The following is a 15,302-nucleotide window of genomic DNA, read 5'->3' as shown; positions in this document are numbered from 1 at the left end:
TCTCTGTGGGACACTCCTGCTGGCCCAGGGAGCAGGCTCTAATAAATGACACCTTCTGTCTAAAGCTTGAGAAGCTGTGACTTAATGATCCTCTGGACCACTGGAGCACCGGACGCAAGGTCCCATACAGTAGGCGGTCTGCAGGGACGTCGTTGGGAGGAAGGTGCGGCCCGAGTGGACGCTCCTGGAGAGTGAGGCCACAGGGCTTTTACGCTCCCGACCGCTCACGCTGGGGACCGACCAGGCTAACCCCTGGGGGCGCTGGCACGGAGGCACCAGTCAGGGACAGGGCTGGAGTCACAGGAGGGACCCACGCCCCCGGGACCCACTGTCCTCTCCTCTGAGGACCGTGACTGCCTGCCGCAGGCTCCCGGGGAGCGTGGGCCAACGGGGGCCGGTCCAGGGCTGCCAGGCGCCCCACCACCCCCACCACACTGGGTGCCAGGTGTCCCCAGACCCCGCAGAGGAGGCGCCCCTCCCCAAGGCCTGCGCTGCCGGGCACTCTCCTCAGCCGGCCCCCGGGAGCAGCTGCCCGGGATGCGGGGGCTGGAGAAGCGCAGAGAGCTCTTGGCGGCCAAGGGGGGCCCAGAATCTGAGCAGCTGCCTCACTTCGGCCCAAGGATTGTATTGGGTGGGGTGCGTCTAGCTGACTGCGGGGAGGCAATAACGGCCTCATTTTCAGAAGACACCAGCAGCGTGTGTTCTATGCCCAAGGACCACGTGGTTCCTCCCCACGGTGGGGCTCGTGCGGGCCCAGAGGGGCAGACCTCAGGCTCCCCGCACCCCCCTTACGTGCTGACCACAGGGCCACAGCAGGCCTGAGCGGGGCTGCTCAGGAAGGCAAGAGGCTCCCCGCTGGCCTCCTGTGGGGAATCGTCCCTCGCGGCCACAGTGAGACAGTCCGAGGCCAGCGTGGGGCCGGCTGCCTGCAGTCACAGACGGACAGACATCGGTGGGACCAGAGGCCGCACGGGCTGTCTCAGGGGTGGGCTTGGCACACGAGACGACCTTCAGTGCATGTAAATCAAAAACCACAGGCGAGCAGAGAACAGGAAGCTAAAAGGCACTAAAAGCTGTAGCAAACGCTCCCTTATTTTATTGAGTAAACAAAAGATTTCTGAGTCAGTACACATCTGCAAATGCGTAAATGGCAATTTCAGCGGGAAACATACTTTCAAGAACCACAAGCCAGGAAACGTCAACATGTCTTTAAAGAATAAGCAAGTTCAGATTCACAGGAAAACGCCAGCCCTTTCCTCCTCACTCCTGGGGACGTGGACGCGTTCATGCAAAAGGCGGCACCAGGGGATGAGGCCGGCAGGCACGAGCTCTGGCCTGGGGTGAGGCTGGCACGGCCTCGCGCGCCTCCACAGCCTTAAGAACAGATGTGAGAATGCCCATGTCGGGCGCCGCCGGGGCTTGGCCGTGTCCCTCCCGTTCTAAGGTGGGTTTGGTGACTCTGTGAACCAGGTGGGCCCTGCAGATGCAGACCTGGTGTCCGCGTAACACACCGCTGGGTCACGGCCTGCATGCCCAGAGGATCAACTGCCGCCCACCGGGCGCTCAGCCACCCGCGCGGTCCCGCGCGGTGTTGGGAGACATGTCTGCGCTGGAAACCGCCGCGACTTGGCCAAGATGACCGTGGGGACAGCGAAGGGCTTTCACAGCAGTCTGTCCGCACGGCTTTTACTGCTCACACCTCGATCATTACCAACCACAGCCTTAGAAACACGGGTTACCTGGGAGAAGGGCTGCGGGGATCCTCGTGACACGAGAAGGCACAGGGACGCACGGCACCCGCATCTGCGCGGCCGGCCTGGCCAGCATGAGAACTGAGGGAAGGGAGCGTCCCCGGAAGCCGAGGCAGGGCCGCGCTCCCAGCAGGAGTGCGCAGGCAAAGCACCGACACGGCAGCAGAGGCTGCCGGACGGTGCCCACACCTGCAGAGACACCTGGGCAGCTCCTCACAGCACCGCCAACAGGCCCCGCCCACGGCGCAGACTCGGCTGTCAGAAGAAAGCTGGCCTGTAAACACAGCTGTTCCACCAGGTGCAGCCGGAAAGGAGCACAGATCTCAGCCACGTCCTCAGGGTCGGGGACACGGCCACCTCACCTGTCCACACACACGCCCGGCCGGGCCTCAGGACCGCGTCGGGGGTGGGCTCGGTCAGAACCGGAGCAGCTGTGTCCAGCATGCGCCTGGCCCGAGGGAGGAGCTGGCGTTTGTACAAAAGGTGGAGCCCCCACGGCTCAGCGAGGCCCTGGGCGCCAGGTCTCCACAGGGAGCAGGTGCCCGTCAGCCTTGGCTGCTGCGCCTGGTTCTGCCTTCCCTGAATGGATCACAGAGGGCCCCCAAGACAGGCGGAGAGGACACGGCCCCATCTCCATCACAGGCTAACCCACCGCCTCCCCCAGGCAGAGCGGCCCCGGGGTCAGAGTCACGAAGGTGACTCCCCGGGCACCAGGCACCCTGGGTCCTAAGGCTGCGGCACCCCTGCCCCAGGACCTGGGTCTCGGGGGGCTCCCTCAGGGTCTCGCACAGTCAGATCAGACGAAACCACGGCCTAATTAGTCCTGGGCAGCGTCTCAACTTACAAAGCAGCGACAGGCATAAGGCACGTGTCCACTAAAGGCCAACGCGAACCCGAAACGCACGGTTGGGCCGCGTGAGAGCAAAGGCTGCGAAGACGGGCTGGTCCCCAGGGCTGGCTGCGGACACGCGTCCGTCCCACCTCTGCTGCACAGCCTTCAGCACCGTAACAAGCACATCTTATAATTTCTTGGCGTTTAAAACAGAACAGAGAACCGGGGGGATGAAGAATACCCAGCCGTGACCACAAAATCACTTCCTATGCCAAAGCCGACCACCTGAGCCTTCGCCCCCGGAGCGGGCAGGGGTCGCCCCGGAAGGGAGTCTGGGAGCGCTCAGGGCAGGTTCTCATCAATTCGCTCTCCGGGAATCAAATTCTTCACGTTATTCTGCAAGTCAAAAATGACTCTGTCTGCCCTGGCCTGCGCAAAGGGGCTACTGAAGAACAGGCTCACGTCTAGGGGGACTGCGGCCTCGGAGCCCCACGAGTCTGTGTCCGAGCTGCTCGAGTCCTCAGCCGCTGTGGGCGGGTAGCTCAGCTGCTCTAACTGGTCCACGATGTCTGAGAACTGGAAGGCCGAGCTGGCCTCGGAGCGCACGGAGCAGGCGGGGAAGTTGGCCATGGAGCTGCCCCCGGACGGCGGGGCAGAGCCGGGCATGTGTGCGGACAGGCTGCTGGGCAGGGGCGCGTTGCTCAGTGAGCTGGCCTCGGACTGGTTGTTCCGGAGCGAGCTGGTGTCGGACGGGCTCAGTAGGCGCTGCATCAGGCTGGCCTGCGCCTTCACCTCCAGCAGCTCTGAGGTGTCCAAGGGGTGCGCGTCACCGAGGCTGCCCTCCTCAAACTCAAAGCCGCACCCCCCATCCCTGGGGGCCACCTCCGGGGAAGACCCCTCGGGGCTGGATGGGCCAGAGCCTGGGCTGAGGCCGCCATAGGGGAAGGAGAAAGCCTCCGAGCCCCCGGCAAAGAAGGAGATGTCTGCAGGATCGTCGTCTATGAATTCCTCAGACACCTGCAGCTGGGCGCTTGTCAATGTGAAAACCGGGCCCCCTCCATGGCCCGGTGGGCTGCACAGGTGCCCCCCCCTGGAGGAGGAGCCCCCGGTCAGGGGTCCCTCGCTGCGGTCACCACGCCCCGCAGCCGGGTGCCCCCTGCCCGCGCCCCCTGAATCTGGGCCTGAGGTGGGGCAGCTCCGCCCCTCAGGACTCCGGGGGCCACAGCTCTTTGCGCCCCAACCGAAGCCGGCACCTTGGTGAGGCTGGAGAGCAGGCAGCCGGAGGGGCTGGGCCGTGGCCATGGAGCTCCTCTCTGCAGCTGGGCGCCAGGCGCCGGGCGCGGGGGGCCCCGTCTCGGAGCTGCCGCTGCCGACCTGGAAATCACGTGAGCCCGGAGGAACTGGAGGGGACGCGGGGGCCGAGCAGAAGGAGGCAGTTGTGGGCGATGGCGTCACAGGAGTCCTCACACCCTCGGAGAATGCGATGCTCTGGGGCAGAATGAGAAGAAAGAAGGAGTGTGAGACGGCAGGTCACGTTGGAGAGTTGCACAGCTGGCCGGGCTCAGACGAGTGCACCACGTGCTCCTTTCACGGCTCCTACAGCAGTGACGTTCTTCTATGAATAACGGAACCGCAGCTCTATGAACGCAGGTGCGGGCCGAAGTTGGCTCAGGACTGCCTGTTCGCGGCCCCTGTGACCCCACTGTTCTCTACGTGCTCGGCACCACGCCACTTCTGTCACTAAAGTCCCGGGCCTCCTTGGCACCCGGGTCACCCTGAAGTCCCCTGGGGCGTCTCTGGACACTGGCGTCCCCTGGGGCTGGGTGGCTGCAGATGGGCTGAGCCACCCCTCAGCTAGCAAGGTGCCCCCGACCCACCAGGGCTGCTGGGGGATGAGACGCGTGGGTGCATCCAAAGGTAAGTTCTTTTAATTTCCAAGATTTAAGAAGGAATTCCTAAATAGAAAACATACTCAGAAGAGTTAAAGAATGCTTTTATTTAAAAACCCAATTAAAAAAAATTTGGGACACAGAAGTGTTACTATATGAGGTACAACTGTAGCTCTGTAAATACTATTAGAGTATAAATGATAAATTTGCAACAAAAATGAACACTGTGCAGCAATAAAAAATTATAAATATCAAACTATACAGCTGCACACAGAATTATGAAATAATATCACATGAAAAGAGCAGGAACCTACATAAAAACAGGCTCGCATGTGGCACTCAACACGCAGACGTGAAGGCAGGGAGAGATGCCCACGAAGCTGACCGACACACGGCGCCGGCGGCTCCCGGCCCGCGTCTGGCAGCGTGGCCACAGGTCTCCTGTGCGGCGCGTGTGGGGCCTGCGTGTGCCTGGGGTAGCGGCCATGGTCACGCCACACTTGGTGCACGCATCTGCTCCTTGCCTTTTACCTTTAACGTTATAGCAAAACGTCCACGGCGTGAACACAGCTTCACGGAGCACATCGCCGCCCGCCCCCCTGCTGGCATTATCATCACTTCTCACTGCTATAAAAGTTGTATTTCTCAGCTGTTTTCCTGACAACAAAAAGCACCATGCCCACTGCGAAAACCAAGTCAAATGAGAAGCACGAGAAGATGAACACTGCCCGGGGCCCGGCTGCCGGGGACAATGCTCGCAGCTGTGAGGTTCAGTCCCTTGAGGAAGAGGGCTCTCCACCGGCCAGTGTCACTGCTAACGCTTCCTGAGCCTGTCCTGCTCGGGCTCCACTCTTCTGAAACGAGACTCTTAGTGGCTCTTGAGTCACCCGACAGGTGGCCACACCCAGACCAGCCCGGACGGCAGTCGCCGGGGCCTCCAGGATCACAAGCGGCACCGTGACATGTGGCCGCCCACAGAGCTTCCTCTTCACTCAGGACTCCTTTCTGCAAACAGGGTCCCAGGACTGGAATTGCCACGTAAATGATGAGACTAACTTTAGGACTCCTGCTGCAACCACGCCAGGCTATTCCCTAAAGGGGACCGGAGACTACGTCGGCACATTTACGCAGAAGCACTCACCTGCCGTGGCAAGTCCACCTTGAGGGCACGGAGAGACGTCTGGGTCTTGCTGTGTCTCCTGTGAGCAGAGGACAGGCCGTGAGCCCCACGCCCTGCTTGCATGACCCCACTGCTTTTTTATTTCATCTTCAGTGCATTTTGATAAGAATCCCATCATCAGAGGAGCTCCTGGAGCACAGAGCATCAGGGTGCCGACCCCGTTTCGTAAGGAAGGACTCACATAAAAACATGGCCAAGGGTTTTTGTAACATGCCTGGAGGCATCTAACTAGAAACGGCAGGATGACAGAAAACAAGACGGCAAACAAAAATACACGCCAGAAGAGGTGGCATTAAGGAAGAGTTTCACTCACAGAAACAGTTTCAGATCCAAAGTTTAATACTAGGAAACCCATGCTCTGTAGAACACCGTGTCTAAGTGGAGCGAGGCAAACTGGGAGCAAGAAGTGGCATCTGCATCTGAACAACTCAGATGACAGTAAAACGCAGACCTTCACCATTAAGTGAGACAGAAGACATTTACATAGCCGCAGTGCCTTTAATTCAGGCCAAGGCTGAGATACTTCAAATGCTGATTTAAATGCCCACACTCTGCATCATGAAGGTGAGAGAATTTACCTTTCATACGGAACCCTCTTCATCCCACCGTCTTTGACATAATCAGCAAGTTGTTTCTGAGTTCTTCCACTGCGAATAAAATTCAGATTTTACAGGAAAGAATAAACGGTAATACACAGCACTAATTTTTCACGAAGCAAAGGAAAAGTAAGACTTGCCCAGCCTCTGTCTTAAGTTTACACATGCATTTAAAAAGTATGCTTTGCATTAATAAGCATAACCAATGTTCCAAACCGTCATTAGCAGGCCTCTTTCCCCACTGCTCTATTTGCTGAGCTTCTCCAGTGGTTCTGTGGCTGCAGCCTGAACCACCCTCGCCCTGACTGGACGTTTGGGTTCTCAGCGCCACAAGGCCAAAAGCTGCCGGGTGCGGCCACTCACCTGTATCTGAAGGACGAGCCTCTGCTGAAGAGGACAGCTTTAGCTTTTGGCTTCGGCTGATCTAAGAGTCTGAAGAAGGTGTGATGCTCCACACAGATCTTCCAGAAGTTCTTACATTCATCTCTGCTACCCAACACGAACTCCAGGGTGTCCTGGTAGGGCCCCTACGAGTGAAAAGGCAAGGGCTTGAGTGGCCACAGCAGGAAGAAAATTTAGGAAGGCCGCAGGCTACTCCGAAGTTAAAACCAGGGAGCTTTTCTTTCTGAAAGTTGTATATAAACTTCTGGTTCCATTTATAGTTGAGAGGAGAAAAATACAGTGGTATATTTCTTTTGTAGAAATATCAGAGAAGTGCGGTCATCTACATCACAAGGGCTAACATTTTCAAGTTTCTCTGAAACCTTTTCCCACGTTAGAGGGAGCCAAGGCGTCTTTTTGCTGCTGACACGCTCACCTGTCCTCGCCCACTCACTTCCCTGAGGGTTTTCTGAGGGCGTCTGGATGAGCAGGACACAGAGGTTTCCAGGCTCACAGACATCACCATGAAGAAGCTCCTGCCGCCTCTCAGGGTTACTGCTTAGGATAGATTCCTAGGAATGTCACACTGAACTCAAAAACAATGCACACTTTTGGACGTTGTGATGTTCATCACCAGATTACCTTCCAGAAGAGTATAATATCAACACTTGAACTCCTCTGTTTAATCCTAAAAATCTTAAGTGCTTAGGAATCGACATAAAACATAGCCTTGCCAGGCGCAGAAACAGACACAGTTCAGGATTTGCACTGATTCTCTTTTTTCCCTGTCTCTGTGGAATAACGGCCAAAACTTTTAACTTGTAGAGGAAAAAAACTAGCCTTTTACTTGCATTTTATATGTGTTCTTGGCATTCTTTACACTTCTCTTTCATTCTTAGAAGAAATATTTGAATAACAAACAATTAAGCCATCTGTCCACACTTTCCGCACAAAATAAACAACTTGCAGGTCGGGTGACCCTGGCTGGACAAAGGCCCTGCTAATCCAGCGCCTCTGAGAAGCTTAGGGGCGGCCCCTCCCGGGACTGGCGTGAGGCTGAGCTGCGGCCCCCAGGCCCCCTCCCACGGCGGCTGGCTGATCCGTCTCCCAGCTCCCTGGCACAGTGGACGAGTAACACCGTGAACATCTTAGAATCGTCTCAAGTATTGGATTTTTCCTCCCATCAGACTGTACAGACATTTATGTTTGTCCCTTTTTACTAATTTCAGTAAATTTATATTTAATTATTAACTTATGGACTCACAAAAGAAAGGAACATTTATTTTCTGAAAGTCAAGGCTTCCTCAGAACCATAGAAGGGTCAATTTCTGAGTCAAAGACACAGAATACTGGCAACACCCTCCGTTCCTGCTGGACAGAAGCCCCAGCACTGATTGGTTGCGGGGCTCCGGACCACAGCTAAACAGTCTGTGCTTCAGCTTTGTCACCCAAAAGAGCGGCTGCAGTGAAGCTACGGTCCTCAGCAGCCCGGGAGCCCGTCAGCCGTGGACGCTCTCAGGCCACTCGGCCACCCCGGGCCACCAGCACACCCTGAGGCGGGCCCCCCGGGCAGGGCCCCCCAGAGCCCATCCCCAGCCATCCATCCCGCTCTTACATTCTTTTTTTTTTTTGGTGTTTTTGTTTCTTTTTTTTTTTTTAAATTTTATTTTTAAACTTTACATAATTGTATTACCGCTCTTACATTGTTGTGTGCATTGTGCTGAAACGATATACCAGTAATTAACAACTGAGCAGAGGGCACGCCCCTAACTTCGGGAGCTCTCGTGATAACACTCACATGGACCTCCGGGTGGAGTTTGATGAGGAACCTTTTCCTCTTGAAGCTGAGCTTTCGGAGCCTGGACCAGTTGAAAGTGTTGATTCTGGTGCTGCTCTAAAATCCAAGAGACAGACGCTGAGTAACGACACACATGTAATCCAGACACGCACACACGCTTTCTCATGAAACAGAGGTTTGAGTTACAGCCTTGCTAGAAAGTGCAGCGTTATACTCAGAAGCAAATTATATTTAGAACTCATTATACAGATGTTACATTCAGAACGACTCAATTAAAATGTCAATACTAAACATACTAATCTGTTTTAGGAAGAGCACTTTGCTGCTCTGATACAGCTTTGATACAAACTTTTTTTTTTTGTCAGTGTTAACAGTGAACATTTGGCAGCCACCCCAGCAAGGACAGCGCTTGGGAGGGGCTTGAGGGTGGCTGGGCAGGGATGGAGCAGAGCTGTTTCTCAGCGAAGGAAAGAGAGGAGGATAGAGTGATCCCAGTGGTGCTGGACCGGAGCCAGGGCTGAACTCTGGACTCCCCAGACAGAGTGAGCGCTGGGGCCCGGACTGGCTTCTAAACACTCTTCACCTTGGAGACTGGGACTGGCTGCTCTCCCAGGGTGGGGCAGGCAGGGAACAAAGGGACCGGACCCTGTTTTTGTGTGAGAAAGTAAGTAAGTGCTCAGAAGGGACAGGGAGGTGCCGAGAGGCACAGAGTCACCTGAGAGGCGATTTAAAGATCAAAAGAAACTATGGCAGCAGACCAAACCTCAGATCACAGCCGGAATTACAGCTCAGTGACGGTAAGAGCAGGAGACAAGCCGGGTGTCCACAGAGAGGGAGTAAAACAGGTGAGAAAGCCCCTCCAGCAGCCTGAGTAACGGAATTTAAAGAGCGGCCTTTTGGCCACCCTGAGGGAAATTCAGTCTTAAAGTATCTCTCCACAAATACTAATTACAGAGGACAAAAGTCTCCTTGCGGGCTTCCCTGGTGGTGGAGTGGGTAAGAACCCCCCTGCCAGCGCAGGGCCGTGGGTTCCACCCCTGGTGTGGGAGGGTCGCATATGCCCCCGGGTAACTAAGCGCGCACCAGCACTCCCGAGCCTGGGCACAGTGGAGAGGAGCCCTGCTCACCACAGCCAGAGAAGCGCAGCGACAGAGACCCCGCGCAGCCAGCAAGCAAAGACACCGCTTGTGAAAAGTCAGAGGCCTGTCAGTGCCTTCCGAGCAGGTGCCGGATGCCGCACCCCGGCAGGGACAGATGGCTCCGCAGGGCTGCGCCGGGCACAGCCTCGCACCCGTGACTTGCTGCCCAGGCAGCTTAGTCTCAGCAGCAGCCGGGCCGGGCAGGCCCATGTCACAAATGACTGGCCCAGAGCTTCCGGGGCACCGCGGCCGTGAGGACAAGGAGAGAAGTGAGACACTTCCCGCTGAGGATCCTGGGCAGACCCTGGCCGGGCGGAGCAGCTCAGCTTGGGTGGGAGAATCTGAAATCATGAGGTGGGCGCGCCTGGGGAACCCGGGTGGGGGTCCCCGGTGAAGGGGCTCACGGCACGCTCTTGTACTTCTCTGAACTTGAAAACTTTTCAGAATAAAAACTCTGAATGTATGGAAACACTCTCTGGCATTTTCTTTTCTGTCCTTGGTCTTCATGACCATTTACTCTTTTCCACAAACTCAGGATGGGGGAACAGCAAGATGAAGAATGCTTTCCATTCAAGATACTAAAGCCAAGCCCAGCACTTTAGCCGTAAGGAGGAAGGGGGCTTGGAAACACGCACAGCACGGACATGCTCTGAAACGAGGGGAAGCAGAGATGCCGCGGCCGGTCCCGGGGAGGGGCAGAGGAGGGGTGTTCGCGGACAGAGGCGTAGGGTCAGCGAAGCTGGGCAGGGCGGGCCCAGGGCCCGGGAGGGCGGCGTTGACGTTTTCTGGAATCGGGGCACCAGCTGCACGATTCTGCGAGTATATTAATAGTGAAAACGCTGACTTATACTTCTGAAGGGTGGACTTCACGTTCTGTGAATTCCGTCTCAATTCTTTGCATTCCTGAGTTAAGAGATGTCCCTGAGATCCCGACTCAAACGTCAGCCCCCACCTCCCCGCGCGGCCGACAAACCGTCACTCCACCTGCGGCTCAGAATGAGGCACTGGAGGCTTCTCAACTCCATCCTCAAAACCAGCAAACCTTAAAACATCAACAGAAGAAAAGGCCGCACCTCAGCTCCTGGCCCTGGACGCAGGGGCTCAAGGGAGTCGGGAAGAGGGCCTGTCCAACAACGACTGTGTGTCCACACAGCTGGCTCAGGCTGCTGTCTGCCTGGACTGCAGCCCACGGGCCCCCCAAATCTGACCTGTGCTGTTGATCATGTGAGTGCTGCTTGCAAACTGGGCAGGGGTGGATCGCAACTGCATTTTCCTCCTTTATCTGTAATTCTCCCAGAGTTACTAACTGCCTCTTTCCATCATTTTCTATGCACCCATCACTGGTTCAGCTCAAAACTTCCCTGCAGACCCTTAAAACTCTCCAGTGTGATCTCACCATGACATTACTGACTGGCTTTCTTTTTTGGTTGTGCCACAGGGCTTGCAGGATCTCAGTTCCCCGACCAGGGAATGAACCTGGGACCCAGGGGTCGAACAGGAGACGTGGGTTCAATCCCTGGAAGGGAAGATCCCCTGGAGGAGCAAATGCCAACCCACTCCAGTATTTTTGCCTGGAAAATCCCATGGACAGAGGAGCCTGGCGGGCTACAGTCCATGCGGACACAAAGAGTTGGACACAACTGAGCGTGCGCACACACACACACACACACACACACAGCAGCAAAGGCCTGAGTCCTAACCACTGGAGCCCCAGGGGACTCTCCGGTCAGGTCTGTTTCTTTCCTGGCAGTCTTCCCTGGAGCCCCTATGTCCTTCTGCTAACACAGGTTCTTCACATCCAAGCACGGCCACCCCCCAACACTTCCCAACACACTGCCCTGTGTTCTCGGCTCCCACCTTGGTCCTCTCCCGCACCTTCGGCCTTCAGAAGGCTGCGCGGGGACTGAGTTTTCTGAAAAGCAACATGTCTGAAATGCTTTTACTTTCTTCTTGCGTAGCAATCTGGCTGCACAGACATGGAACTCTGGGCTGGAAATGACTTCTTTTCACATCTAGAACCTCCATCTCCCAGTGTCCAGCGCATTTCACGCCTCCGCGCCTCTCCCCAGGAAGCCCTCTGATCTTTTGTGTTCTGACATCTCAGAAGGACAAGTCCTGATGGATCTCCATTCACTAGAAATAAAGCCTGTGGGCACCTTCCATCTGGAAACCGGTGCCTGGAGGATTGGACGTTTCTCCTCCTGTAACGTCTGTAGCAATTCCTCCGCTGCCGTTTGGGTCCAGGCTCTAGAATCCTGGGATGCTGGGCCACCTGGGCGCTGCTGGAGTTCCCTCTGCTTCTCTCCCGTCTCTCACCCTTGTCTCTCTCTCTTCTTTGCGGAGCTCTCAGCCACGTCTCCCAGGCCTGCTGCCACCAGCCTGCGCCTCTCTGGGCCCGTGTCCCTGTGCCTGCCCGGCTCTGGCTTCAAGGTGTGGGCTTTTCTCCTACTTCTGAGGCTCCTTCAAGAAGGTCTTACATACACACTGGAGGTTGGTGGCAACCCTGCTCTGAGCAAGTCTATGGGCACCGTTTTCCCAACAGCGTTCACTCACTTCTCTGTACCACGTTTTGGGAATTCTCACAATATTTCAGACCTCTTCATTATTATATTTGCTAAGGTATTTGTCATCAGTGATCTTTGACATTACTACTGCAAAGGGATTATGACTCTCTGAAGGCTCAGATAATGGTTAACACTTTTAGCAATAATGTACTTTTAAATTAAAAAAAGAAAGAACATGCAATACAGTAATATACTAACAAGGCACCAACATGAGTCCAGATTTAGCATTCCCCTCTCCCCTCTTCATCTCCCTGGTGGCTCAGATGGTAAAGCCTCTGCCTACAGTGCGGGAGACCCAGGTTCAATCCCTGGGTCAGGAAGATCTCCTGGAGAAGTAAATGGCAACCCACTCCGGTATTCTTGCCTGGAGAATCCCATGGATGGAGGAACCTGGTGGGCTATGGTCCATGGGGTCACAAAGAGTCGGACATGACTGAGCGACTTCACTTTCACTTTCTTTCTCCCCTCTTCTGAAAGCCTGCTGACTCTAGTCACCATCTGAGGGGTGGCCAATGCCAGCTTTTCCGCAGGGAATAAATTGTGTCTTGTGATTTCCTCTCTTTTCCCCACAGGAGGCAGCAAGTCACACACACAGCTCTGAGTACTCTCTCCGTGTAGCAGCACATCTCAAAGACCGTCTCGTTTATTAGGACAGCGTCTGCATCCTCTGCAGAGGTGGCCAGTCACCCCGTAACATGAGTGCAGCACCGTTTGCATAACCAGCCTTCTAACAGTTAATTACCAATATTTTACTATGACAAACCAGGCCAGAATCAAAACTCACAAGAGAGAGTTTACGCTCATGCTGAAGCTGTGCCCTGTTCCTTGGGGACGAGGGATGGGGTAAAGAGGCTCTCCTGCTTTTGCACCTCCTCCAGCCCCGAGTTTCTGCTTTTCTGAGTCTCTTCTTCCCACAAGTTTGGCACCTGCCCTGCAAATACCATCTTCCTCGGAAAGAAGGCTTTCCTCAAGTTCCTGGTTCTCCCTGTCACCGTCTAAGTTGAGCAGGAGGCCCCAGGTGTGCCTGAGTCAGGGACCATCTGGTAAACCCTGGCCAGGCACCGAGGGGACGCTAGTCTACGGGCACTGGACAAGGCCCAGCGTCTCTCCAAGGACGCTTATCAGTTGAAAGAGAAAGACCAATAATGATGCAGGGGAAGAGCCGGAAAGCACGGGGTCAGCTTTCGCATCGCCAGGGAGGCCAGGCGGTGCCCCAGGTCATCCCCGAGGGGCACGTGTCCCCTGCATGCGGCCCAGCTGGGCACCATCCCGACTCTAGCCACAGGAGAACGGCCCCCAGACTGGTCCAGTGTTCCTGATCGCAGGCGGCTGCAGCATGACAGCTGAATGTTATGGCTGCTTCTAGACTGGATCCTGTCCTGCAGGAAAACAAGAGCTGCATGGACACGACTGGCTAGGTGACATTGGGGACAGGCCCGTAGAGTCAAGAATCAGGGGCCTCAATGACAGCTGCACAGCAGTCCCAACAGGGTGTGGCCTCTTCCCGGGGAGCACACAGACACTCTCGGGGAAAGGGCCCTGCGAGGGCAGCGCACCTTCAAGGCTTCGGAGAAACGTGCGTGTGTGTCTGTGTATACATATGTGGCCTGAGTGTGTACGTGTGTGTCTCTGTGTATATATGTGTCTCTCTGTGTATATGTGTACACACGTCTCTCTGTGTATGTGTGTGTCTGTGTCTATACATGTGTCTGTGTACATGTGTGTACACATCCTCTGTGTGTATATGTGTGTCTCTGTGTATACATGTGTCTCTGTGTATATATGTGTGCACACGTCTCTGTGTGTGTGTCTCTCTGTGTGTATGTGTGTGTCTCTGTGTATACATGTGTCTCTCTGTGTATATGTGTGCACACGTCTCTGTGTGTGTACATGCGTGTGCCTGTGTTTATATATGTGTCTGTGCGTGTACAGCTTCCCAGGTAGTGTTAGTGGTAAAGAAACTGCCTGCCAATGCAGAAGACCTAAGAGATGTGGGCTTTAGTCCTGGGTTGGGAAGACCCCCTGGAGGAGGGCAGGGCAACCCACTCCAGCATTCTTACCTGGAGAATCCAATGGACAGAGAAGCCTGGCGGGCTACCGTCCATGGGGTTGTGAGGAGTCAGACATGACGGCAGTGACTTAGCACACGTGCACATACGTATATGTGCACGTGTGTGTGCATCTGTGTGTGGTGTGTGTCTGTGTGTGTATACGTCTCTCTTGTGTGTCTGTGCATATATGTGGTCTGTCCAGTGTGTCATTGTGCATGTGTCTCTGTGTGTGTGTGTACGTGTGTCTCTGTGTGTATGAGGTCTGTTTCTGTACATAGGTATCCCTGTACACGTGTGTGTCTCTGTGTATGTGTGGACTGTGTGTATACCTGTGTGTATATGTGTATCAGTATGTACGTGTGTATATGTGTATCAGTATGTACGTGTGTATATGTGGTTTGTATGTCTGTGTGTTTATGTGTCTGTCTGTGTATCTGTAGATATGTCTGTGCATCTATGTATCTCTTTGTTTGTGTGATGGGCGGGCATGGTGGAGAGATCTGACAGAATGTGGTCCACTGGAGAAGGGAATGGCAAACCACTTCAGTATTCTTGCCTTGAGAACCCCACGAACAGTATGAAAAGGCAAAATGATAGGATACTGAAAGAGGAACTCCACAGGTCAGTAGGTGCCCAATATGCTACTGGACATCAGTGGAGAAATAACTCCAGAATGAGATGGCTGGATGGCATCACTGACTCGATGGACGTGTGTCTGGGTGAACTCAGGGAGTTGGTGATGGACAGGGAGGCCTGGCATGCTGCAGTTCATGGGGTCGCAAAGAGTCGGACACGACTGAGCGACTGAACTGAACTGATGTGTGTATATGTGTCTCTGTGTGTGTATATGTGTGTGTGTATATGTGGTCTATGTGTATATGTGTCTCTGTGTGTGTATATGTCTGTGTGTATATGTGTCTCTGTGTATATGTGTCTCTGTGTATATGTGTCTCTGTGTGTGGATGTGGTCTGTGTGTATATTTATGTGTCAGTGTGTGTATGTGTGTTCTGTATGTTTGTGTCTGTGTGCTGCTATTTGCACATGTGATCTGTGTGTGTGTGTGTGTGGAGGGGCAGGGAGTGAGAACACAGGCCGGGGGGAACCCGTGTGACGAGCATGT

General features: G+C 54.9%; 1 protein-coding gene across 1 annotated transcript in view; it reads right to left on the bottom strand.

Annotated features, from left to right (window-relative positions):
- The window catches only part of FARP2 (FERM, RhoGEF and pleckstrin domain protein 2), an 86,495-nt gene that overhangs the window by 23,946 nt on the left and 47,247 nt on the right, over nucleotides 1-15,302 (bottom strand). Inside the window, exons 9-21 of the mRNA XM_010832892.1 lie at nucleotides 9,668-9,798; nucleotides 8,428-8,523; nucleotides 6,612-6,775; nucleotides 6,231-6,299; nucleotides 5,614-5,671; nucleotides 2,933-4,071; nucleotides 2,114-2,199; nucleotides 1,740-1,940; nucleotides 1,265-1,374; nucleotides 793-926; nucleotides 610-650; nucleotides 362-546; nucleotides 129-252 (exon numbers count right to left, since the gene is read on the bottom strand). Of these exons, the coding sequence (XP_010831194.1) occupies nucleotides 129-252; nucleotides 362-546; nucleotides 610-650; nucleotides 793-926; nucleotides 1,265-1,374; nucleotides 1,740-1,940; nucleotides 2,114-2,199; nucleotides 2,933-4,071; nucleotides 5,614-5,671; nucleotides 6,231-6,299; nucleotides 6,612-6,775; nucleotides 8,428-8,523; nucleotides 9,668-9,798 (2,538 nt within the window). The remainder of the gene's footprint in view (nucleotides 1-128; nucleotides 253-361; nucleotides 547-609; nucleotides 651-792; nucleotides 927-1,264; nucleotides 1,375-1,739; nucleotides 1,941-2,113; nucleotides 2,200-2,932; nucleotides 4,072-5,613; nucleotides 5,672-6,230; nucleotides 6,300-6,611; nucleotides 6,776-8,427; nucleotides 8,524-9,667; nucleotides 9,799-15,302) is intronic.

The sequence above is a fragment of the Bison bison genome, unplaced genomic scaffold, assembly GCF_000754665.1.
Source record: "Bison bison bison isolate TAMUID 2011002044 unplaced genomic scaffold, Bison_UMD1.0 scf7180017862692, whole genome shotgun sequence".
NCBI lineage: Eukaryota > Metazoa > Chordata > Mammalia > Artiodactyla > Bovidae > Bison > Bison bison.
The sequence above is the reverse complement of the archived record's forward strand: the minus strand, read 5'-3'. Positions and strand labels throughout refer to the sequence as shown.